We start from the raw sequence: 27905 nt of genomic DNA, 5'->3' as shown, positions 1-27905 counted from the left end.
ATACTATATCTAAAAGCCTTGTACCTAGGTGCACTCTTTTTCCCAATAGTAAGGATTTTTTAATGAGGCACCAGTACAAGGGCTAAGGGCACTCAAGCCTTTAGTAAATAACTCTGTAAAGAAATTTCTTAAACATTAATAAAAGTTCCTGATCTATTTCTTTTTTCAGAAGTTTCCTATCCCAAACGTATTAATTTAAGTTCAATAGACCGCAAAAATCATTGCTCGACCTAAAGTTGTCAGTAAGATGAAGCGATGAGGTACAAATTAATATAAGAAGTTATACAAATAACTCGTACAAAGAGACCTCAAACAAGTCGGATAAAAAACAAAGTTGTAAAAAATAACTTAGTAAAGGCTGATTACTCAAAGTTGGGCCTAGATAAGGAAATTAATAAAATACCAAAGTAGTTAAGATTCAAGAGTCAAAACAAATTGTACCTTACTACAAATATTCAACAAAAAGGTGTTTTGCAACTGGGATAAAGTTTTTGAACATTGCTTAATAGAAGTTGTAGAAAACAACCAAACAAAAAGGTAAAGTGTTCAGAAAACTACAAACAATTACACAAATAAAATTTTATAAGCCCACAGGTTGGGTTATTCAGAAAAATAAAAAATAACAAAAGGATCAAGAAAAGCTCAAGATTTCTCACCCATAAGAGGATTGAGAGCCTCACCAGTTATGTCGTCTTTAGGAGGGGAAGGAGGATGTACGGAGACTGGCTCGGCTACCACGATAACAGAATCTGGAGGAGAGGTCTCCATAATGGGCTCCCCAAGCTTAGGTCCCGAGGTGGAGGTCTGTCCGACCTGAGGTGCCGAAGTCTTTGAATCCGCAGGGTCTCCTCCTTACTATCCGACTTAGGTGCAGGGACTATCTTCCCGTCCACCACAATGTTATCAACACTAAAGAGCAAAAGGTCAAGGTCGAGAGCCAAAACCTTGACCTGAGCCTCTAAATTGTCAAACATTTCGTCCATACCCAGGGTGGCCAACTCCTAGAACTCGGAAAACTACACCTTCAGCTTCTCCAACTCCTCCTTCAATGTCATTCTCTCCCCAAACACACGAGTGTAGCTCTCCTGGAACTTCTTGGCTTTCTCCTCGGCCAAAGCAGCGGTAGCTTTCAACTTGGTAGCTCTCTCCCGAGCTCTTTCAAGGTCGAACCTCAAAGTCTCCCACTCTTACTCCAGGTCCTTCTTCAGCTCGTCCATCCTCTCTACATCAGCCCGGGCAGCCACCAAAGCACTAGTCGTGGCCTGTATAGGAGAGCCCCTCACCTCTTTAGCCAGGGTTGCACACACCCCAACTGTTCAAAGCCCTCCACGGGCCAAATTCTGTAGGTGATTCTAGAGAGCAACATCGCCCGTGCCTTGGTGATGGTAAGGAAGCACGTTCTTCTCACCCCAAGTTAGGGCATCAAAGCGGTTTGAATAGATGCTCTCCTCACCTTTTGTTTTTTAAAATGGGGTTCAGTGGAGGACGGAGAAGAGGGCTATAAAGGGATAAGTCGGGAGAGGGGAGTCGGGATAATAACCTGCGGGCCAGAGGGACCCAACCCCGATTTCTTTTTCGAGGAAGATCAGACGGAGGATCCTACCCCGACCTCTTTCTGTGACCCTGTCTCGGCTTTCTTTTGTTGCTGGAGACTCTTGGCAACAACCATCTTCTTGGTATTCCGAAGGTATTTCATAGCTGACATTGGAGCCATACTTTCTGCAAAACAAAACAGGACATAGTCAGCAACAACAATTGTAAAATACACAGAATTCAATAAGCGAAGGGAGGAGAACTATTGAGGTCCGACTTCAGAAGGTTAGGATCTCCTAGATATCTTTTCGTGTCCAAATGGGAAGCTTCACCCCATATATCCAAAACAAAATCTACAATACCCCTCTTTAAGTCATCTAAATCAGCCAGGTCACGCCTAATGATATTGAGGGTATCTTGCCAGTATAGGGAAAGGGAGGTTCCTGGTTCTCGGGCAAAAAGAAAGGTCGGACACCCACAGCACCTCGGACCTTAAAAATAGTGATTTTAAAATTATGGAAAGAATCGTCAGAAATAAAGAAAGTCTTCCAACCTTGAACAGCTCGAAAAGATATCCAACCCGACTTCTTGGTAGAACTGTAAGGTTTGGTTGTAACAAAAAGATAGAAAAAGACGTTTAAGGTAGGTCGGACATCCAACTCCCAATATAAGAGCTGGAACATTTTTATAAAAGCCAAGAGCTTGGGTGTAACTGAGAAGGCACAAGGTTAAAAGACAGCAACACCTCCATCTCAAAATTTGTAAAAGAAAATCGGACACCTAGCCTAGTGAAAAAGCAATAATATGCATAAAAAGAAAGGCTGTTCGGACTCCACTAAAGGGGGGAAGCGCACTCTCTCCTCAAGGTCGGGCGGTTCTAACACATAGCTTCTCTCATCCTCCATATTTTTACATATACTATGGTGCCTACGGAACTCATCACAGTACTCTTTATCGGTCACTGGAACACAACTCAGAATAGTACTATCTACCCAAATCCGAAGAGCAGGGGGGAACCTTAGTCGACATGTTCAAAATAATGTGGCGAGCCACAAACGTTATACCTACAAACGTAAAAATAAAAAAGGCCGTTACTACAAGAAGTCGGAACAGGTCGGGTGAGTCAACAGAAAACAGAAGAAAACTACTCTTTTCAAATTTTTTCTACACAGAAATCAAATGGTACCACTTTCCATTCAACATTACATCAAAGCGACACCATTAGGAACAACACAGATATACAGTCAACAGTCAGCAAGCTCACAATCGTGCAAAAACACAAAAAAATCTTTTCCATACACCACTAAAGCATCCTCAAAGCATCAAGCCCGCAAGAGAGTCAAAGCAAAATTTTTTCAAAGAAGGAGACACAACAAGCACAACGGGGATAAAAGCTCAACAAAAATAACAAGCAATCCCAGGAAAATAGGAAGTGAGGATTCAGATAAAGGGAAAATGGAACCAACATCGAAGAAGACTACGAAAAAGGAAGAACACGCCTATAACAGCACAAACACGAATGATCCTCACGCCAAAAGCAGCAAATTCTTCAAGAACTAAGAAAAGAAATCTTGGAGGAAACAAGAGTGATCGAAAGAACACAAGGAACCTTTTGTGAGGAAAAACTAAGGCAATTCTTCAAAGAAACAATGGAAAAAGAAAAGGAGATGAAAAGACCCTTTATAAAGAACAATAGGTCAAAAACGGCTCCTTTACTCCTCTTTAAACGTGCGCAGATTCCAAGGAGCAACTGCCGTGCCACATTAAAACACCATTAACGTTCAAATTTTCGAACACATCGGGTAACCCGATAAGCTTAAGACCGATGTCCACAAAGAAAGCCATAGAATGCTTGAGCCCGACCCATAAAAGGATCCGGACTCAAGCAGGGACACTGTTCATACCCTGACCCAATAGATAAAAGCCAGGCCCAATAACACAAAAGGCCCACCAGTAAAGGTGGAACTCACTATAAACCCGACCTCTTTAAGGAGTTCGGATACCAAATCAGAGGTCCAACCCTCCTTAACTTAACAAGTAACTGCCTCCTCAAATCTCTCCTGCTATATCTACCTCATCTAGAAGGTAGATCCCAACAAACTCCTAAGATAAAGGGAATGCTTATCCATCAGAAAATATGGAACTACTCCAAAGGTGGTCATTAAACTCTACTATAAATACACTGGCACCCCCAGGTATAACTCACGCTCTAATCTACTAAGACCCTGCTTAAAACCCTTGCTAACTTAAGCATCAGAGTCTCTTGTAGGTACCCCCAACCTCCTCACGAAGAACTCGGACAGGCGGTACCTTGGCATCAAAGAGGTCGGACATTGCCATACTAAGGGATCTAAACCTCACGTTCAGGCCCAAATCAACATTTCAGGTAACCTTCGGAATAAAAGCCAATGAATGAAAAAAGACAGAGAGTTAAACTTGGAGAAAAAGTCATAGTTATCTCAGAAATTCTTTGAATGTATTTCTGTTTTGTTGTCATGATCCTGAAGGGATTCCCTTATAAGTTGGGTTAGCACTTTGCTATTAAAAGTTAGGGTGAGTCCTAGTCAAGTTCAATTTGGGTTAGAAACTGGACTTGTCCCGGATAGGATTGGGTAGATCCTAGGGAAAATTGGTGATTGTAATATGTTAAAAGATAGGGAAATTTCATCATTGTTGTGATAGAGACTAAATATAAGCTACATTGTACTGAGTAGTTGAACCAGGATACATCGGTGTTTTAGTCCTCTTTCTCTTCTCTGCTCTGGTTCTGCACTTTAGGAGACAAAACAAAAGTATCTCCTGTTTCTACTACTTTGCTACACTTCATTATACTACACTTTAATTTGCATGTAACTCAGTTTTAGCTCCTACCGCATTAAGAGACAACCAGATTTTCTCCAGTATTCTTCTCTAAGTGTATCAACAAAATTCAAGTTTGGAAGCCGAAAAAAAAAGAGGCCAAGATTCAATTTTCCTTCTCTTAGTCACTGATAACAATCAATACTTTTTGAGATATTGCAGGAGGTGTAGAGAACTATTTTAGAGAAGATGATTATTGTTAAGAAGGAATAGAAGTAAAAATTGTAGAAGGTTTGTTTTTGAGGTAGAGATTTTTTAGAATTGGATGGTCATGGTGGATGATAGAAGGGAAAGCATAAAAACAATCTCAAAAATTGAGTCTAACAAAACAAAATACCTTATAAATAGATTTTAAAGCAATTGCATACCTCAAAAGCAATGTCCTTGTTTCATATGTAAAAACCCTTAAAGTTGCAAAATGTTTACTTTAGATTAATTCTAATATAAATTTCAATTTCAGATTAGTTTCTTTTTGTAAGTATTAAGAGCAAGATTCTGAGAACTGGACCGGTCATCAAACCGTTCTAGTCACTGGTAGTGACGGATCTACGGGGGGACCTAAGGTGGCCATGGTCCCCCCCAAAATTTAAAAAAAAATAGTAAATAGTAATAATTAATAATATTAAATTTATTTTTATATATAATATTGAAAAAAATATAAGTTACAAAATTTTATAAATTAAAATAATTAAAAACTGCACTATGTATTAGATATTTGAATTATTGTTGCTCTTGTTAACAAATAGCACATTCTAATAATTAATAAAAATGGTTCTATTATACTAGCCCAAGCCCATACTATTAATTAAAGTAACACTAGTACATTTTTCAAATATTTATTTCAAACCATCAGAGGCATCAGCGCCACTTTTCTCTCTCTTTTAGTGGTTTCCAAACTTTTGGTCTTCTACTCTTCTCATTCTAATTTTCTTTCCATACCAAAACAAGACATATGAAGAAAAACCATTGAAGAGAAGTGAACAGCAAAATATTAACCATTGAATGCACAACAAAGATTCAAAGAGGTATATTTCAATTTTTTTTAAGTTAATAACAATGTCAAGTATTATTTATATTATTTATTTAAAAAAATTAATTTATTTTTTTTATAATGGACAGTGTTCAAATATTGAAGTGAGGGCAAAACTCAATAGAATTATTTTTGGGTGAGACTTGGAACAAAAAAATAATCAGGTAAATCAATAACTTTATTTTTGGTTATTATATATTTGTGTTTCTAAAATTATTTGTTATTGCTCAATAGGTTTAATATTTTTTTTAAAGAAAATAATATATATGCAATTATTTTTGTTTTTTTTTTTTGTTAGATAGTTCAAGTTAAGTTAAAAATGTCAAAGATGAAAACAATTCACTCATTTTTCAAGAGAAAAGAGAGAATATATGATGAACAAAATTCAGCTTCAGATTCTTTGAGTAATGTTCAAAATATTATTGAACAACCTGTGACACAACTTGTTGAGCAAGATATTCAACCCCCTGCTTCCAAAATAACAAGGACTGAAATAGATCAAGTTAATATTGATACATTAATGCGTGATTCCGGAAAGCGTCCGCAAATTTGGAATTACCCTATCAATCAACAAGATGAAATCCGTAGAGCATACATAAAGTTTGGACCATATCAATTTATTATGGATGAGTACCCTCTTTCTGGTCTAGAAAGTCATCCTCGTCGTTTCAAAGCTCATTGGTTTAAGAGTTTTTCTTGGCTAGAATATTCGCCAGAAGTGGATGCTGCATTTTGTCTTCCATGCTATTTATTTTCTAGAAAATCAAGTCCATTCACATCATGAGGATTTCGCAATTGGAAAAAAGTGAATAATGGAAAGGATTGTGCATTTTTATCTCATGTGGGTAAATCTCTTAATTCTCCTCATAATATTGCTGTTAAGTCTTGTAAAGATTTGCTTAATCAATTATGTCACATTGACAAAGTATTGGCTAAGCAAAGCTCACAACAAGTTTTAAGCAATAGATTGCGTCTTAAAGCCTTTATTGATACTGTCAGATGGTTAACGTTTCAAGCTTGTGCTTTTAGGGGACATGACGAGAGTCATGAGTCTCAGAATCGAGGAAATTTTCTTGAAATGTTAAAATTATTAGCTTCTTACAATAAAGAAGTGGATGCAGTTGTTTTGGATAATGCTCCTCAAAATGCAATATACACATCACCTTCTATTCAAAAGGAAATTCTACATGTTTTTGCTAGAAAGGTGCAAAATGAAATTCGCAATGAGATTGGTAATGGAAAATTTTGTTTGATTGTTGATGAAGCTAGAGATGAATCTAGAAGAGAACAAATGGCACTTGTTGTTAGATTTGTTGATAAGCATGGATTTGTCAAAGAAAGGCTAATAGATGTTGTTCATGTCAAAGATACTACTTCTGCTACTCTAAAACAAGAGATTTGTTCTGCATTATCTCATCACAATCTCAACATTCAAAATGTTTGAGGTCAAGGGTATGACGGAGCTAGTAATATGAGTGGAGAGTGGAAAGGGTTACAAGCTTTAATTATTCAAGAATGTCCTTATGCATATTATGTTCATTGCTTTGCTCATCAATTACAGCTAGCTCTTGTTGCCGCGGCTAAAAAAGTTGTTGATGTTCATGCTTTTTTCCAAAGTTTGAGTAATATTATCAATGTTGTGTGCTCTTCTTGCAAACGCAATGATGAATTACGATCTGCTTATGCAACTGAAATTTCCCATTTAGTTGCAACTAATCAAATTGAAACAGGAAGGGGAGCAAATCAAATTGGCACATTAAAAAGATCAGGAGATACTAGGTGGAGCTCTCACTTCAACTCAATTTGTAGCCTTTTACGTATGTTTGGAGCAACAACTTCAGTTCTGGAAGATTTGGCTACTAATGGATCTACATATTCTCAATGTGGTGATGCTACTTATGCTCTTAAATCTTTATTATCATTTGATTTTGTTTTCATTTTGCATATAATGAAAGAAATCATGGGAATCACTGATAAACTTTGTCAAGCATTGCAACAAAAATCTCAAGACATTTTGAATGCTATGCATCTGGTTTCTAGTACAAAGTCATTGATACAACAGTTAAGAGATAGTAGTTGGGGAGCACTTTTGGAGAAAGTTAGTTCTTTCTGCAATGATCATGCTATTCAGATACCTGATATGGGTGCTTCTTTTAGTGACATAATTCGGTCTCATCGTAAAAAGGATGTTGTCACTGTTGAACACCACTATCGTGTTGACATTTTTACTAGCATGATAGATTTTCAATTGAAAGAGCTAAATAGTAGATTTAGTGAGCAAGCAACCGAGCTCCTCATATTGAGTACATCTTTAGATCCTAAAGATGCTTTCAAGTTATTCAGTGTTTGCAACATATGCAATCTTGCAAAGAATTTCTATTCTTTAGATTTTTCTGAGCAAGAAAAGATTCAATTGGATTATGAGTTACAACATTATGAACTTGATGTGGTTAAAGCTCCAGATTTTCAGAATTTGTCTACTCTTGTTGAATTGTGTCAAAAATTGACAGAGACAGGAAAATCAAATATATATCCTTTAATAGATAGATTAATTCGTCTTGTTTTAACTCTTCCTGTGACAATAGCAACAACTGAACGGGCCTTTTCAGCTATGAAGATTATTAAAACAAGGCTTCGAAACAAGATGGAAGATGAATTTTTAGCAGATTGTATGATTGTATATATTAAAAAGGAAATTGCTTCAAAATTCACTTCAGAGATGATAATTGATGATTTTAGTTCCATGAAGCATCGTCGAGCAAGTTTAAAAATATCAAAATCTTAAAGTATGTAGTTGAACATTGACTTTTTTATAATATAATTATTTTTTTTGATATATATGCTACAAATCATATTTTGTTAATTTTTTGTTATATTTTATATTTAATTGGCCCTCTCTTATGAAATTTCTGGTTCCGCCACTGGTCACTGGTTCACTAGTTTACTGGACCAACCGTGGTTCAACCGAAAAAACTATTTTAGAATAAAATAATAAATAAATTATAAATAAACATTTTAAAATATAATTATAGAATAATATAAATCTTAAAATATCTTACAAACTTAAAATACTACAACAAAAATTTCAAATTTATCAGCATTTCAGGATTTCAGGATTTATATACAAGACAAGAAGACTAAAATCCCATAAGCATTCTCATACACAGGTGGATAGCAATTAAAATAACAATAGCTGATAAACTCAGCTTATATGACACATCAACTAGGTTGAAACAGCAACATGATTTAGTATGTGAATGTCATTGAGAAAATGAATAAGTTATACATAACCAATTAATCTCAATTGGAAAATGCTCCAAATCCTTTAGTGAAGCTATGCATAACCAATTAATCTCAATTGGAAAATGCTCCAAATCCTATAAATAAATAAGCAACTCTACCACAGTCAACAAGAGGTAAAAAAGAAGAGCAATTAACATATATCACACATTCATTTGTACAACAATTAAAAAAGTAGAGGCAAGTACTACAGAAATAAATTGGAAGCTTGCTAATAAACATAAATGAAATATAAATCAACAAATTCATTGAATTTAGATGATAAACATAACAACTACCTAAGTGAAAAATTAATTTAGATTCATACCATGAAATAGGAATAAATTGTTATTAAAAAAACAAACACTTAAAAAATGAGGCCAATAAAGACCATTCCTAAAACATGAAGCTGTGAAAAAAACAAGTATGCAGCAACATAAAACCTCAACACAAACAACACGGTATAAGTTATCAACAGGCACAAAACCATATCTAAACAGCAGCAACATTCAACAACAAAGAACAAACATTTAAAAGGTGACACTAAATTAATCATCAACAATACCATATCTAAACTCAACAATCACCATTCAGCAATTATAAAACACTTAAAACAGCAGTACATTATAAAACACTAAAACAGCAACACCAGTACATTATCGAACAGCAACATCATTCAGTAACGCAATGATGACACTAAATTAAATATTAAACACCGAATAAAATTTTAGAAATTAAACAGAGCATTAGCAAGGTAGAAATTAAATAGAGCATTAGCAAGGTAGAAATTCAAAAGTTCAAAACAACACTAAATTAAACATAGCATTAGCAAGGTAGAAGAAGAAGAACATTAGCAACAATATTTGAGCAAAAATTTCAGAAATTAAAAGGAAGAAGAAGAACCAAGCATTCAGTAACCAGATCCATCAGTAACCAGAGCAAAATTAAAAGGAAGAAGCAAAACACGGCCACTCACCTTCGACGGAGACACGTACGGCAACCGACGAGAGACGGGACGACGGCGACAGGTGAGACGACAGCAAACGGCGAGCTGCTCCAACCTCCAAGCCACGAAGAGAGAAGCCAGTGGACGACGGGCCGAGCTACCTGGGTTCCGGAGCTGAGGAAGAGGAAGAAGCAGAGGCGACGAGAATGGAGAACCTGGGGCGGTGGCAGTAAGGAACCTGAGGAAGAAGCGGCTAGGGTTTTGCTCCAAAGGGGGGGTTTCACGAATGATGGGGAAAGGGCGATGCACGAATGGAATGCTGGGGAGGGGGTTCACATTTAGGTTTTTTTTTTTTAATTTTACACAAAATGGCCGCGTTTTCATAGAACTGGCCGGTTAACGGTCCGGTCCAACCGACCAGTTCCTGACCGGTTCAGCAGTTTTCAAACAGTTTTCTGATCAGCGGTTATTGACAGTAGATTGGACTGTTTTCATTGTCGGTTTTCGATAGAACCGGTTCGACCGGCCTGTCCAGTCCGATTTTCAGACTCAAAAAATATTTCATTGAAATTTTTTTAAGTATTTTTTTCATTTTTAATTTTGTTGCAAATTAAGTGTAGCTTTTTAATTTCAAAAAATTATTAATTAATTTTTACCTATTATATTCTCTATTATTAGATAAACACAATAATTGTCTTAATACTTGTCCATAATTAGAAAAAGACACTTAATATAAAATGGAGGAAGTAAAATGAAATGGAGGAAGTAAAAGAAAAGGAGAGAAAAAAAAAGAATGTAATATGATGATGATGTATTATTATCATTGTAAATGCATGTATTAACGTACATAGAGAAAATAATTTATTAATTTTATGTACATGTATTATATTGCACAATATACATGCTATAATAAAATAAAATAAAAAAAGTTGAAAACAGACTTGAGACAGATAGATATAAAAGATGCCATATTTCCTTAAAGAGGTAGCCACTTTGAGAAGACACTTTATTATGAAGACCCCAGGAGTTGGTCCAAATTGACTTGGTTAATTCTGAGTGAGAAGAAAGGCAAATTCTCTTCTCCTCAGAGTCAACGGGTCAAGCTCGGCGATTATAGACTTAAGAGTCACATTTTTGCGTCTAAGAATTTCGCCACATAACTTCTATCTTCCTGTTACTCTATCAACAAACACACATTGCTTTGTTGTTCAATCGCAGAAACACATACATGAAGTTTAAATAATTCAAGGAGTTTAATTTTGATTAATTGGTAGTGTAATGTGAAATATTTTACACAATTATACAATTATATTTTTTTTAATAACTATTTATGTTATTAGTGTAATGTATAATTATTTATACTGATGTAACATTGCATAATTAAATACACGTATAAAATATTTTTTTATGGATAGTGTATATCGAAATTAAATTCTAATTAAAAAGGGAGAACATATTTATTCTAAGCTGTATGTGATTCTTTTATATATAGTTAATGGGTATAATATAGGTATAAATTACTTTGATACTCATCAAATTATATAAATGCAAGTGACGATGATTTTCAGTTATTTGCATGTAGAATTGTTGTGCATTGCTTCAAATTATAACATGTCCCCGAGCTAAAAAAAGGTTCACCATGAATCACAATATATCACTATCAATTTACCATAATTTATAATTACATATTTGCATGGATAAACTCTATTTGAAATTGCAGTTCTCAATCGAGATCATTTACTAATCTCATTACTTCTAGGTTAAAATTAATTAAGACACTAATTTTCATCAAATATTGAATTTATTTTTAATTTTACGAGCTTGATAAGTGTTAGTAGTAGTCTTAGTTATGATACTCATAACCCGCGAAGTAAAATAACACTTCTCAAAATAACCGAAGCAAAATAGTATATCTAAAGGAAAGAAAAAACACACAACTAATTTAAGCAAACAGTAAATACAGTTAGCATTCAATTAACAAAGAACACGAAAAGTAACCAAATATATAGGAGTCAAAATTCTATGCTTCTACAAGAGTCTCAATTGGACCGATAATGATTACACAATCTAACTCATATTTTTCCAGCTCCTCCTCCTCCATTCTCCATTACAACCCCAGAAATGAAAATTCAAAATAGAAAAAATCACTATCGCGGTTGGACCGAGAGTCTGTTGGTTCGAATCCTGTACGTCTCATTTGAGTTGTATTTTTGCATTTCATACTGCCTATTTTTCAAGATGGCAACTGCCATCTCTCTAAGAAGAGCGGTTCGGCTGCCGAATCGCAATTTTCGCGGTTAAGGGTCGACCGGTTCCGGATCCACCGCAACTACTACATGCCATGCGGCCCGAACCGGCGCAGGTTCGGCACCCGGCGTCGCTGTCAGACCACCGTGTACAGATGCAGGTGACCCGACCCATTCCATTGCAAGTCTGGCAGCGAGGGTTTGAACCCGGGCCGACCATGGGCTTCTGGTCCATGTCCATCACCGATCTCACGATAACCGCTCCTGCCAGCACGCTCAGACCGGTTGCCAGCTGGCTCAGCACGATCGGACCCATGTGCTTGACACAGAGAATCAGAAGAGAAAAATTGGGATTGAAAGAACGGAAACGAGAGAAAACGAAGAAATTGGAGAATTTTCTTTCCCGTGATGCTTAAGTATTGAATTTGCAAGTGTTGAATAAGCAAAGAATGGGAATAAATAAATAAATAACAAATATAGGGAAAGTGGTTGTGGAATTGTACACGTTGACGTCTAACGACACTTTGGTGGCTGACAGGAGGGTTCCGTTTAGGTTTTGGAACCATGTGATTAGTGCAAGGTTTGGCAAACTAAACCAGTTATTGGTTGATGGGTTTAAATATTTAGAAAAGAGCAGTGATAGGGTGTCAATGAACTAAGTGTATAATGTGCATAATAAGCTAAATTTTTGGTCCATGAATAAAATGAACATCACTTATACTATTCAAAATAACCATCCGGATACCAGGATAAATAAACATCTCATGTCATAAAACCACTCATCCCAAAAACTTAAGCTGATTTTGAGATTCACCAAAGATCAAACGTTGACCTTTTGGATCTAGAATTCTAATATCATATTATGAAACTACTCATCTCAAAAACGTAACCTAATAGGACAATGTAACACTAATGATTATATCTCTAATACTTCCTAAACTTTCATTGTACGCATTGTATGCTTAAACCATTAGTTCTATATACTTTTTCTTATAAATAACCAACCGTACATACAATTAAGTGGAGCCAACTTTTTAAAAAGGCCAAGTCTCTGGCCAACTTTTTAAAAAGGCCAAGTCTCTGATGGCCATGCTTATGGTGACTAATAGTAATTATGAAATGCACCTTTAATAAAAAGATGACAAGTGTGCTCTATCTTGTCTTCATTAACTTATAGTTTAGATACTAAACATGGTAAAATTTTTTTAGTTTTTTTTTAACAAATATATTATAAAATTTAAAAATTTAAACTCAGTCCCAATTGTGTTGTTCAATTCATCGTCTGCCTCGGTGTTCCATCTCCCTATTCATTTACCCGAATAGTCACACAAACCTACTGAACAAAACTATATCACCAAGAACCAATTAGCTTGGATTCTTCAGTTTATGCGTGGATTGATGGTTTCACTCATTTTACTATTTATTTTTTGAAATAATTTATTAAAAATAAGAAGTATGATCATCCACTGTTAGCTCTTTCTCATCTTCCTGCAATTTTCACGGCAGTTTTTCATTAGTTTCCACTTTTTTTTCTTTTCGCAGCGGGTCACAAACATCGCAACGTGAATACCTGCTATACTGCGCAGTCTTTCACCTCATCAGCCATAGATGATGCACTAACATCTATTTTCTCTTTATTTTTCTAATAAAAAAAATTTATTTTTTTCAGATCACCTTTAAAATATTTACCCTAATCATTAGCTTTTTTACTATGTTTAATATAAAATAATTCAAAGTCAAAATTCCTTTAAAAATATTAGGTGTCTACAATTAATTGATAAACTCCTTGTAGGCACTATAACCACAGTAAAACAATAGCTATCACAGAACACACCTTTTAAAAATAATATTTTTAAATTTTAAAAAATTAAGTTTGCCCTCGAAAAACATGCGTCTTTTCTCCCCCTCCAACCTACCCCGTCGCGGTGCCATGGTGCCTCCCCTCTCCAACTTTTTTTTTAGCGATGTTGCATTCTCTCCTCCAACCTTTCGCATTGTTGAACCACCTCCTCTTTCTCCATCTCTTTTCGGTTCGTGGAAGTCCTTATATCATGACATCGCAACATTATTTTCAAAATTCTCTTGGCGTGACACACGATTTTTTTTAAGATTTCGGCTATATTTTTATTTATCTTGAATTTTTTTTTTTAGTTTCGGATGTATCTTTTTTATATGTTTTTTATGTTTTTATATGTGTATTCTTTTTTAGCTTTTAGATGATATTTTGAATATTATTTTTTCAATAATTTTTGATGTCTCATTTTAATATATTTTGATTTTTTTTTTTTGAAATGGTTTCGGATATCTCTTTTTTATTAGGTTTTAGATATTTTTTTTTGTTAGTTTAAGATGTTTATTTTTGTTAGGTTTTGTATTTTTTTACAATAAATTTAGATGTTTATTTTCGTTTGGTCTTAGATATTTTTTTTTAGATTTTGAATGTTTCTTTTCATTTGGTTTTAAATGTTTCTCATAATAATTTAAATTTACATTTTCTCTAAAATAAATTAAAAAAAAGTGTGAGGATTTAGGTTTGTTTTTTTTTTCTTGTTGAATTTTTTTTACAGTCTATATAATAGTTGGTTGCAATTCTAATTGATTATTTAGTAAAGTTAAAATATTTAATTGGTTTAATTATATTTCAATTGAAATAAACAAATTTTAATAAAATAATATATAAAAATATAAATAAATACACAAAAATATAAATTTTAAAAATACATAAATTAAAGGTGTCAAACCAACTAAAGTTTAAAATTCTATATAAATATAATACAAGGGTTAACAGAAAAAAAAGTCAAATATTAATTAAGATTTATATATGTATAAAATTCATAATATTATATGTTTTATGTTGTAAAATATTAAATAATAATTAAACAAAAAATTATTAGTTTAATTAATTGTATCTTAATTAGTAAATTTTTTTTTTGTTTGAAAACAAGTGTATTCTATATAATTTAATTTTTAATATATATTTATTTTAAATTATATGTACTATTATAACGGCCTGGCCCAAGCCACTCGCGGGTCGACCCGAATGGTCGGACACGTACCTCTTGCTACATGACCCGGACACGCGTCCTTGACAACTCTCCGCTACAGCTGTGAGGAAGCTTTGAGGAAAGTGGGCCTGTCCTTGAAGGGCCCACCTCTGACACGGTATAAATGGGGAAGGACCTGCCCTTCCCCCAAGGTACGTCACACTCTACCTTACCCCCCTTTTTTGCCTGCACACTCAACTGACTTGAGCGTCGGAGTATCATTGCAGGTGACACCTCCCCTCTCTTTGTCGAAAGCTCGGAACGTCGGTTCCTCGTCTCACCCTCGCAACCTATTCCAGGCCACGCCCTATCTACTCACACAAGGATCATTCCGAACCGTCCGGTACACGACCTATCGAACATTGGTGCCATCTGTGGGGAGTAACCACCGAAGCTGAATGGAGATCGTGCTGGGTCTAGGAGACCACGGCCGCGCAGCGGCCCCCGAGGGGGCGGCCTCCGTTGCCTCACCCCGCGAGCGATTAAGATCCCCTCCACGACGAACCGGGTTGCAGTCGAGAGCTCAAGAGAGGCACCCCTTCGGGAGAACTGGTAGTGACAGCGCCAGGATAATGCAGGAGCTGCGCCACAAGGTGCAGAACCTGGAGCACCAACTAGCAGATCAGGAGCATCGTCAGCAGACATCCGACCCTAACTACTCTCAGTCTCCCGAGAGTCGGGGAAGAACCTCCCACCGAAGCAGTCGCTCCTAGCGCACCTCCATACCGAGATCAGAATCAGAAAGTAGCCGGGAGGATCGGGAATGCCTTAGGAGGCGAAACGATACAATCATCTACGCTCGGGGCAAACGGGCGTGTGTCATGCGACGAGACCGTGAAAACGGAGAAGAGAGGTCTGAGAGGACACGGCAATCCGTCATCATGGGTACCACCCCGTTCCACCGTTCCATCCTCGAGGTCCGGTTGCCAAAGTACTTCGACAAACCAATGGACATGAGGTATGACGGGACACAAGACCCGCAGGAGCACCTAACGGCCTTCGAGGCCCGAATGAACCTCGAAGGAGTGGGAGACGAGGTAAGGTGTCACACTTTCCCGGTCACCTTGGCAGGCCCGGCGATACGGTGGTTCAATATCCTCCCGCAGGGTTCTGTGGCCAGTTTCTCGGACATTAGCCGCGCCTTCTTGGCGTAATTCACCACCAGAATCGCAAAGGCAAAGCACCCAATCAATCTCTTCGGCGTGACTCAACGCACCGGGGAGACGACCAGAAAGTATCTAGATCGGTTCAACGACGAATGCCTGGAAATCAAGGGACTAACCGACTCTGTGGCCAGCCTTTGTCTGACGAACGGCCTTCTTAATGAGGATTTCCGAAAATATCTCACCACCAAATCGGTCTGGACGATGCATGAGATCCAGATCGTAGCCAAGGAATACATAAATGATGAGGAAGTCAGCCGAGTTGTGGCTGCCAATAAACGACAGCCCTCCTACAATCAACCCAGGCAACACGGTAACGGAGAAAGGCAGAAGGAGCAAGTCAGAGACGGGGGCCCAAGCAGAGCACCCAGACCGCCTCCCCGGGTCGGAAAATTTGCCAACTACACCCCACTCACCCTCTCCATCATGGAAGTTTACCAACAAATAACCGAAAAGGGGATATTGTCGAAACCCCGACCTCTGAAAGATCGTACAGGGGAAACAAGAGTCTCTACTGTGATTACCATAAAGGCTACGAACACCAAACACAAGACTGCTTTGACCTGAAGGACGCATTGGAGCAAGCGATCAGGGACGGAAAACTGACTGAATTCTCCCACCTCATAAGGGAACCGAGGAGACGACATAGGGACCACGGTGATGAGGGCAAGACCCGATCGACGAAACGGCGACAAGAGCCAAAGGACAATGATCACGGCCTCACCGTAATAAACGTGGTGACCGCCAAAAACACAGCGCCAAAGTCGAGATCTGCGCACAAGAAAGACGCCAAAGTCCTGGCAATCTCCTCCTCGTCAGCACGAAGCTCCAAGAGGTCCCCAACCATTTCTTTCGGGCCAGAAGATCATTGATACGACGAGGCCCCTGAGAACCCACCCATGGTCATTACGGCTAGGGTTGGAACCGGCCTCGTCAAACGAATCCTTGTGGACATGGGGGCAGACTCGAACATTATGTTCCGCAACGTGTTCGATACCTGGGATTACGGGACGCCGACCTCACGACTCACCAGCACGGTGTCATAGGGTTAGGCAACCACTTCATCAAGCCAGACGGGATAATATCTCTGCCGACTTCTGTGGGACAAGGACAAGGACGGAGGTCAATAATGGTCGAGTTCGTGGTTCTACGGGACTCCACTACCTACAACATCATCCTAGGGAGGAAAACGATTAACGATGTTGAGGCGGTAATCAACACGAAGCTGCTGGTTATGAAGTTCATTGCTGATGACGGATCTGTAGGATCCATAAGAGGAGATCTGGAAACGGCAGTCGCTTGCGACAACGCCAGGCTCTCCTTGAGGAAGAAGTCTAAAGAAGCGTCTGGAGTGTTTCTTGCTGACTTAGACGCCAGAGTTGACGATAAGCCAAGACCAGAACCAGAGGGGGACTTGGAAAAGTTCAGGGTCGGTGACACGGAGGAAAAGTTCACGTTTGTTAATAGAAACCTCCCACATGAGTTGAAAGAGCCTCTAGTAGAAATGATCAGGGCCAATGGAGATCTATTCGCTTGGACACCAGCCGATATGCCGGGCATAGACCAGTCATATCACATCACTTGGCCGTCAAGCCGGACACCCGTCCAGTGGCCCAAAGGAGGAGGAAGATGTCCCAGGAGAGAGCAAAGGAGGTGGCCAGGCAGACGGTCAGCCTCCTAAAAGCAGGTTTTATACGAGAACTAGACTACTCGACCTGGCTGTCAAATGTAGTTCTGGTAAAGAAGCACAGTGACAAATGGAGAATGTGCGTGGACTATTCCGACCTCAACAAAGCATGCCCCAAGGACTGTTTCCCCCTTCCCAACATAGATGCGCTCGTCGACGCGGCGGCGGGGTACCGGTATCTGAGCTTCATGGACGCCTATTCCGGCTACAATCAAATACCGATGCACCGACCCGACGAGGACAAAACAGCATTCATAACACCCGGGGGAACCTATTGCTACAAGGTGATGCCATTCGGCCTGAAAAATGCAGGGGCAACATATCAAAGGCTGATGAACAAAATATTTGGCAGCCTTATAGGCAAGACAGTAGAAGTCTACGTGGACGACAACCTCGCAAAGACTACACAGCCTGACGACCTCCTGAGCGACCTGGAAAGCGTATTTGCATCTCTCCGACAACACGACATGAGGCTCAACCCCCTCAAATGCACTTTTGCCATGGAAGCCGGAAAGTTCCTAGGATTCATGATAACCCAAAGGGGAGTGGAAGCCAATCCCGAGAAATGCCAAGCAATACTCCAAATGAAGAGCCCGGGCTGTGTCAAGGATGTTCAGAGACTAGCAGGTCGCCTCACCTCATTATCCCGCTTCCTCGGAGCATCGGCAGCAAAGGCCCTACCCTTCTTCAATCTGATGAGAAAAGGAATAGCATTTGAATGGACTCCTGCATGCGAGGAAGCATTCAGACACTTCAAAGAAATCCTAGCAACACCCCCGGTGCTCGGAAAGCCCAAAGCTGGATAGCCACTATACCTATACCTAGCCATAACGGGGGAAGCCCTGGCAACGGTTTTGGTACGAGAGGAGGAGAAGGCTCAACAACCAGTCTATTTCGTGAGCAGGGCCCTACAAGGGACGAAACTGAGATACAGCAAACTGGAGAAGCTAGCTCTGGCGCTCCTGACCTCTTCTCGAAGATTAAAACAATACTTTCAAGGCCACCAGATTGTCGTTAGAACGGACCAAGGAATCCGACAAGTGCTCCAAAAATCCGATTTAGCGGGAAGGATGATGACTTGGTCTATTGAGCCCTCCCAATATGACATACGGTACAAACCTCGGCATGCGATCAAGGCGCAAGCAATGGCAAACTTTCTGATAGAAGTAATGGGGGATCCAACCGAAGAGACGGACATACGGTGGAGGCTCCATGTTGACGGGGCCTCCAACCAAACATCCGGGGGTGCTGGGATCATTCTCGAGAGCCCGACTGGGGTCGTATACGAGCAGTCGATCAAATTCGAGTTCCCTGTTTCGAACAATCAAGCAGAATACGAAGCTCTCTTAGGAGGCTTAGCCCTGGCAAAGGAAGTCGGAGCGACAAGGCTGGAGATATGCAGCGATCCACAGGCCGTTACCTCGCAAGTAAACGGGAGCTACCAAGCCAGAGACTCGCTATTACAAAAATATTTGGAAAAAGTCAAGGAATTGAGCAAAGCATTCGAGGAGGTCATGATCTAACACGTTCCAAGAGAAAGGAATACACGGGCAGACCTCCTATCCAAGTTGGCCAGCACGAAACCGGGAGAAGGCAACCGGTCTCTCATTCAGGGCATGATGAAGGAGCCAGCAGTTACCCTACACCTGTCAAGACTAAGCCCCTCCTGGTTAGACCCCATCACTAGCTTCCTGGAAAGCGGCAAGCTCCCCAACGACGAAAAAAATGCTAAAACGTTGAGAAGAGAGGCGGCCAAGTACGCTATCATTCAGGGACAGTTATTCAAAAAAGGACTCAGCCAGCCCCTGCTGAAGTGCCTACATCCCGACCAGACGGACTACGTGCTCAAAGAAGTCCACGAAGGATGTTGCAGCCACCATATAGGGGGCAAAGCGCTAGCTAGGAAGCTAATCCGAGCAGAATACTACTGGCCGTCGATGATGGCAGATTCTAAAGAATTCGTGAGGAAATGCGTTAAGTGTCAAGAGAACGCCAACTTCCACAAAGTACCAGCTTCGGAACTAAGGCTGTTAACGTCCTCCCGACCTTTCTCGCAATGGGGAATCGATCTTTTGGGACCTTTCCCGGTCGGTTCAGGGCAGGTCAATTACCTCATAGTCGCCATCGACTACTACACCAAATGGATAGAGGCCGAGCCACTGGCCAGCATATCCTCATCCAACTGTAGGAAGTTCATGTGGAGACAAGTAATAACCCAGTTCGGCATTCCGGAAACCGTCATCTCGGACAACGGGACGCAGTTCACCGACAAGAAGTTCACAAAATTCCTCGCCGGCCTAGGCGTAAAACAAAAATTCTCCTCGGTAGAGCACCCTCGGACAAATGGCCAGGTCGAGTTTGCAAACAAGATCATCCTACTAGGACTGAAGAAGTGGCTTGATAATAAAAAAGGTGTTTGGGCCGATGAACTCGCCTCGGTCCTCTGCTCCTACCGGACAACCGAGCAGTCATCCATGGGAGAAATCCCTTTCCGACTAACGTATGGGCTAGACGTAGTAATACCTGTGGAAATCGGTGAGCCGAGCCCACGACTACTCCTGAAGGGAGTAGAGGAAGCTGTAGAAAAGGATTTAGTGGATGAGACAAGGGAGATGGCCCACTTGTCAAAAACGGCACTCAAGCAAAGAATGGTCGTGCGATACAACGCCAAAATACTCAAAAGAGAATTCGAACAAAACGACCTCGTCCTAAGACGCAACGACATCGGTTTACCGACCCCTGGAGAAGGCAAACTGGCGGCAAAATGGGAAGGTCCCTACAAAGTTAAAGAGGTGATCGGCAAGGGCGCCTACAAGTTGGAAAAGCTCAATGGCAAGGAGATCCCGAGAACATGGAATGCAGACAACCTGAGGAGGTTTTATTCCTAGCTCATGCATGGTGACCAAACAAGCTAAGTCGTTTACTTTGTAACAATACCTTTGCTATGGTTATAGACTTGCTTGATTACCGGCTAAATTATACTTGCCCATATTTTTGTTCTCTTTTGTTTACTTTCCTTGGCCAACTTATCGCGCAAACGAGTCCCACGCCATACGTGCTGAACGACACAACGATATACGGCCCCGGGACTGATCACCCCGGGAGCCCCCTAGGCTAAGGCCATAACAAACGGCCATAACAAAGAGAGAACTCGACTTCGAATAATTACCAACATAACGGTAAAACAAATAAGCTAGCAAACGGGCAAACAAAAACAACATAATAAGCAAAGAAATGTATCCACAAACCAACCAAACTGCTAACAAAGTCGCAAAAGTTTTAGTAACAAAAAGTTCTACAACCCATAAAAACACAAGTTACAGGAAATCACTTCTTCAGCATATCGACAACCTTGTCGTCCTTGATAGTCTTGAAAACACCAATTGCCGATATGTCGAAATCGGGAGCAATAATCTTCACTTGAGCCTTGAGGGCCTCTTCGGTCATGAAAATCGCATTTTTGCCTTGTTCTCTAACTCCCTTGTGCTTCCTCTTGAATGCATTGGCCTCGTCCTGAGCAGTCTTAGCGGCTGCAACGGCTGTGTCCCCTTCTTTCTCCAAAACGACCACTCGACCTTGCGCAGCACTTAACTGGCTCTTCAAAGTCATCTCCTGCTCCGTCAGACGAGACACGGAAGCGTCAACAGTCTTCAACTTTTCTTCGGCCGACGCGGCCTTCTTCTCGGCAGCCTCAAGCTTATTCCCTGCCTTGGCCAGCTGCTCCTGAAGTGTTTCAACTTGAGCCTTGAGCTTATTATTGGTTGTGGCGGTGGTCTCAAATTTCTGACGAAGCGACGCCATACCTGACAGCTCGAACTCAGCCTTTCGAGCTAGGGCCGTGCCGCGAAGGAGGGTGCGATACATCCATCGTGCTTGCCCTGAAAGGTCGGTACCATGGAAATGTTCCTCCGTGCCAGGAAGCAATTGGGTATCTATGAACGACCTGGTATCGAAGTTGCTTTCCATAACGGTAAGGACCCCCTCAAGGCTAGACTGTGACCTTTGTCTTTTGGGAGTGGGAATGACCCTCAACTCCTCATCCTCCTCCCGACAAATGGAAGACGAGTGCCCAGTACCTGTAACTTCCTGGAGAACGGGGGAACCATGTGTTGGATTGACAATTTTATCCGCCATGACTACGTCGGGAGGCGTGGGTGCCGTTTGTGTCCCCTCGTCCTCGGGAGGTGCCACTGACTGCCCTCCGGCCTCCTCACCATCCTCTTCCTCCAAGAAAGTCTTGTACAAGTTCTCAAGACCGGTCACTTCCGCAGACATCCCCACTGTAAACAAGAGATGAACAAATTAGTAACCAGCATACTAAGACAAAACAAGCAACCATACAAAATACAAACACGACATAGGCGACTCACGAATATAATTCCAGGCAACCTCCCGATTACCCATGAGGAGGTGGGGATTCACATGATTTCTCCCGAAAACAGCCCATAACACATCGGCTATCTTCCGATCCACAGCTGACATCCCCTTGTAGGTGACCTTGATAAAAGTATTGGACCCCGCCCCGAAACTCCAATACGTCGGGATGAGGCACTCTCCCTCTAAAGACAGCCAAAAGGGGTGACGACCCTTAACCGGCCGAACCTTGAAGTATTTATCTTTGAACCCATGGTAGGAATTCTCGAACAAACCAAATATTCTCCGCCCTTGGGCAAATCGAAAAGACATAAACCCTTTTCTCGACTTCTCCTCTTTGGAAGGGTTTGTAAGGTTAAAGAAAAAGAGGAAGACATCAACAGACACCGGCAGCTCCAGATACTCGCACACCATCTCGAAACAACGAATCGACGCCCAGCTGTTCGGATGCAGCTGCGACGGCGCCACAGAAATCCGGCTTAAAAGCCCCATCTGAAAGGCGGAGAAAGGAATGCGAACTCCCACCTGGGTAAACATGGCTTTATAGAACCAAATCCATTCGGCCACCCGAGGAGCATGGAAGTTGAGCTCGTATAACTGCTCATGAGGAGCAGGGACGTATACGTCGTAATTGGCCTCCTCGTCGGTACCCCCACATAGGTACTCGGCCTGACGGAACTCGGTGAGTTCCTCCTCACCCATTTGGTTCGAGGAATCTCTGAGGTCGGAGACCACCCAAGCATACGGGTCGTAACCCGCGTCGGAAGTGGAAGCCCGAGCGACAATACGAGGCATACCTACAATGGGGGCACCACTCGATTAGTCTATGAGGTCGGAAACCCGAAAAAACCCAGAAACTACACTTCATCTACCCTACAACTCAGACTAAGCATGCTTGAAGTCAAAATCAAACAAAACCTATTCCAGAATGGAAACCCCCCTAGCACACCTATTCGACATCGTAAAGATAGCCATTTTATAGAAATCAAACAACAAAGCAGCAAGCACGCACAATAAACATGCAAGAAGGCATTAAAGAAAAGGAAAAGGATCGATGATTACCTGGACTGATTGCAAGAACTTGGAGGAGAAAGAAGCGCACGAGAATTCTGGAATGAGCCTTTGATGATAGGGAATGCAGAAGAAATATGTGGGAAGAGCGAAAGTGAAAAGGGGAAACCCATGCAAAACCGTTTAAAACTGCTGCAGTGGGAGCGCGAAAGGCCTAGGGGCAAAATGGTCTTTGCACACAGGGTTTCCCAACCCATTATGAGCATTTAAAGCTCTGCGCGAAGAACGAGGCGACGGATGATCGTCCCAAACAACGAACGGACACGCACGCAAGGCGCGCGTTCCCCCCACGAGCGACCGACCCGACGACAACGAGCAAAAAGATAATACGCCACCAACAGCCCGTGCAGCTAATTGCCGGCGCGTTGGGGGCACTGTAACGGCCTGGCCCAAGCCACTCACGGGTCGACCCGACCCCATGATGACCCGACCCGAACGGTCGGGCACGTACCTCTTGCTACACGACCCGGACACGGGTCCTTGACAACTCTCCGCTACAGCTGTGAGGAAGCTTCGAGAAAAGTGGGTCTGTCCTTGAAGGGCCCACCTCTGACACGGTATAAATAGGGAAGGACAGGTACGTCATACTCTACCTTACCCCCCTTTTTCGCCTGCACACTCAACTGACTTGAGCGTCGGAGTGTCATTGCAGGTGACACCTCCCCTCTCTTTGTCGAAAGTTCGGAACGTCGGTTCCTTGTCTCACCCTCGCGACCTATTCCAGGCCACGCCCCATCTACTCACACAAGGATCATCCCGAACCGTCCAGTACACGACCTACCGAACAACTATATTATTATCTTAAAGATAATTATAATTCAAAGATAATTATAATTTATTATATTAACAACAAATATTTACAAAAAATAGTCTATTAAACTTTCTTTTAATCGGCAAATTCCCCATTTGGCATAATATAAGGTGATGCGAGGAGATGGCATTCACGTTAGGGAAGCGGCTACATAAGAATAGTACGTGGAGGGTATTTCGTTAGGCTTGTATGACGCAATATTATAATCCTATTCTTTTAAGGTGTTTGCTATGGTGCCTAAAAAGTATTGCCTAACTACTAAAACAGGTAAAATAATTAATTTTAAATTTAAAAGTATAAAAGTTAAAAACCTTTAAATATTTTAAAGTTACTATAAAAAGTAATTTAGGCAAAAATTAAGCACCAAACAAAAAGGCACCATAGAATTGGCCTTTTTTTAAAATCTTAATTTTTAAAAAATTGTTCAAATTGACTTACAATAGAGTTGATTCTTATACTTTCTCTTTTACAATTACCAACAAGACTTGAGCCATCAGATCTGGTGAAAGAATCCAACCATAGAATATTTTTTTTTTCTTGTTGATCAAACTATTAAACCAGGTTTTTATCCATTATGAACATTTAATAAAAGTTAAAAATCAATAAAAAAAGTTGTTTCTGGATGTCGACTAATTAACATGTAGATATGATATTGAAAGTTCATATCAAACAACAAGTTATAGACATTAAAATTGAGCAGCATATAATCATATATACTGCACAATTCCATTACATCCTAATTATGGGCGCACATGTATTTTAGAGCTTCAACAGTACAAGTAGAGAGTTCAACATTACTTGGGTTTATTATTTAATTATAGTAAAACCCAAAAGGCTTCAACAAAGGCATAGTTAATTAACTTGCCATATTGGCATTATTGTAGACACTATTGACAGCCATGTTGGGAACCCACATAACTGCCTTGTTTCCAAGGAAGTGGCAAGCAGTCTCTGTTCCAGGCTTGATTTTCAGCATTTCATAAAGAACCTCCGCATTCATGCCGGAAGTGTCGTGGTGGCAAACCGCTAACGCCTGAGTTCTTCTGCCGTCGGCTGCCACCATTGGAACCATGTATGCGGTGGTTCCATGGATTTCGTGACAATAAAAGACAGTGCTTTGAAAATTGAGCCTGTGACACATAACAGCCTTGTCTCCAAGATTGTGCACTCCCTCTATGGTGTAGTCAGTCTGCTTGTCCAAGAAAGAACTTGAAAACGGTTGAATGTTCTTTCCCAACTTGGAAACGGCGAAACCGATCAAAGTTGATAAGGATTTTGCGCAGTACTTGTCCTCGTCCTTGCCGGCTTCTCTTACGCAAGCATCCTCAAAGGTGAAGGACTCTTTTTCGAGGTCTTTAATTACTTTGCCCCATGTATATACTCCGTATGGTTGAGCAAACGGGATTTTGCTGAACTTCATGTTCATCTTTTTCCCAGGAAATAGCTCATGTTCGAAGAAGAACGTTTTTGGGTACTGTGTGTCATCCACTTTCATCGGAACATCATTTATTTCAGAATCTGCACGCATTATCATACAAAAAACTCTTATTTTAGGATAATTCTACCCTATTAATCATTCATAAAAGAATTGCAGTTATTGCTCTGCAAATGTGTATAGTGTATTGACAGGGGTGTGCATGTGGAGCAGATTAGGTGGAAATTCGTTAGGGAAAAGTTTAGGAACCAACAACTTTTGTATTTTTTGGTCAGTACTTAACCATCAAAGTACTTAACCATCAAAATAAAAGTGAGTGATCTCCTACACCATTAAAAATACTATTGATGGCCAATTGATGGTTATAAAACACTAAAATTACTGTCTCCTAGCATTCCTCATTTGTTAGATCTATACCAAGTTCTAAAAACCAGACCTGTGGTATCACCGAATCCATATAATTAAAGGTTTAAGATTTAATTAAAATTTACCTATATTTAAATTAAATATAATAAAATAATAAATTTATGTATAAAATATATAATTTAAAAAAATTAAATTTATTATAATTTATTATTTTTAGTTGGTTAACAATTAAAAAATCATACCTGTTTCATCAATTAGTTTATTCTTTTATTTTGAATCCGACTAATTTGACAAACAATTTTTAATTAATCAAATTGGATCAGTCGACTAAGATTGGTTCTCATAACCATAATCCATAACCAACTCTAATATGTGACTGTATAATTGAGGAGTTATATGGACCTTGGGCTCCAGGCTTTAAAAGCTCCTTGAGAGTGTTAGGAATTGGAGTGTTTGGCCAAACTGCTTGCCAGTAATCTTCGTCAGGTATCAATTCTCGCCCACGGCTTCCTATTGCAAAAGCAAGCTGCACCGTACCATTCTTCCAAACATAAGATATCATAATTATATTATAGGAAGCATTTCAAATACATCGGGAGTACCGGTGTACCAGTTGTTTTAACCGTTGATCTGAATTATAAAAAATATATATAATATATATTAATTAAAATCAACGGTTAAAACAACTGGTGTACCGATACTCCCTGCTGCACTTGAAATGTTTCCTATATTATATAAACATTTCATATAATTATTTTACTTTAAATCAACGAAACTCAAACCATATATATGTGTGCCAGTGGTTTCTTCGGACTACGGTGGCTATAATTATAATGGCTATGATGGTTAAACAACTTAAGTAATATTTAAAAAATTTTTTTAAAATTAAAGTTATAATTTTTTACATTTTGATAACTTTCTTATTTTTATCTTTTAAATTAAAAATATTATTTATTTTAATAACACTTTAAATATTGTTAAAATTATATAGCCTACTATGTTGGGACAACTGTGGAAGTTTTTGACTGAAAAAAAAATCAAACAAAAAAATATAAAATGAAAAGACACTACATCAAACTTAAAATCTTAAAGTAGTAAATTAATGAATTTTTTATCTTATAAACTTCTCATTCTTTTTTGCTTTTTTGATGTGAGACAAATTTCAACACTTTTCTTGCAACATTAACATACTATGATCACCATCATTATTACATGCAAGATAGCATGTGCATATAAACAACGTAACACTCTTAAACTGTATTTTTGGAAAAGCCAATTACTTATATATACGCATACATATATGCTCCTTGTTTAAGGAATCAACCTGCTACAGTTCTTGTTAACTCATCACTGCCTTAATTTTTTACTTGATTTTATTTAATCTTGACTATAATATTGTTAACAGTGAAAGCCAAATTAAATAAATGTTTTGGATGAAGAAAGTTGGTCTGGTAAGAGATATAGAAAGTGAAATATAGATATTTTTCCGTAGTGAGGGTAAAATATGAGTGAATGAAGGACTATTGTACTCTTTTTGGCGAATATATAAGCCAAATTAAAAAGCAAAAGAATACGAAAACTTACACAGAAAAGCATAGCAACAGCACATCGGAACTCCATTTTTATATATAATATAATAAGCAAGAGAATAGATGTGGGAATGATCGATGATTGTAATGAACTCACTTATTTATAGTGATACCAGTTCATTATTAGAGGTGTACGGTACATATTTGGACACGGTTATGTATAGTCTTGGAATAGTCTTGTTAACTCATCACAGTTATGTACGGTTTTGTATAGTCTTGGAATACATAAAGAAAATGATGATATTTATAATTAACATTTAATGTAAGATAGCAAGTATAATTTTTTTTACTTATTACTGTTTTTATTATTTGAAAAGGGTTTAAATTTTTAACAGTTGACAATTAATTTTACTATACCTCTTTAAATACTTAACAAAATAAAAATGTATACAGTTTTGTGTTTATAATTTAAAAATAAATCTTTTTCTTTCTTTTATAATTTTTAATATATACACTTCTCTTGATGGCATAT

At 39.4% G+C, this 27905-nt stretch overlaps 2 protein-coding genes across 2 annotated transcripts; both read right to left on the bottom strand.

Moving 5' to 3' along the window:
- Positions 1 to 11588: 11588 nt before the first annotated feature.
- LOC130954835 (uncharacterized) lies at positions 11589 to 12348 on the bottom strand. Its single transcript, XM_057881609.1, has one exon. It carries the CDS (start codon positions 12207 to 12209, stop codon positions 11904 to 11906), a length of 306 nt encoding a protein of 101 aa, XP_057737592.1. The 5' UTR covers positions 12210 to 12348; the 3' UTR covers positions 11589 to 11903.
- A 12423-nt stretch (positions 12349 to 24771) lies between these two features.
- Positions 24772 to 27525, bottom strand: LOC130955865 (unknown seed protein USP-like). Its single transcript, XM_057882850.1, has 3 exons — positions 27429 to 27525; positions 26247 to 26370; positions 24772 to 25561 (listed from the first exon to the last, which is right to left on the bottom strand). Exons 1-3 carry the CDS (start codon positions 27462 to 27464, stop codon positions 24900 to 24902), a joined length of 822 nt encoding a protein of 273 aa, XP_057738833.1. The 5' UTR covers positions 27465 to 27525; the 3' UTR covers positions 24772 to 24899.
- Between the last annotated feature and the right edge of the window lie 380 nt (positions 27526 to 27905).

This window comes from Arachis stenosperma, chromosome 10 (assembly GCF_014773155.1).
Source record: "Arachis stenosperma cultivar V10309 chromosome 10, arast.V10309.gnm1.PFL2, whole genome shotgun sequence".
NCBI classification, from domain to species: domain Eukaryota; kingdom Viridiplantae; phylum Streptophyta; class Magnoliopsida; order Fabales; family Fabaceae; genus Arachis; species Arachis stenosperma.
Note: the sequence above shows the minus strand (reverse complement) of the source record. Positions and strands in the feature narration are given on the sequence as shown.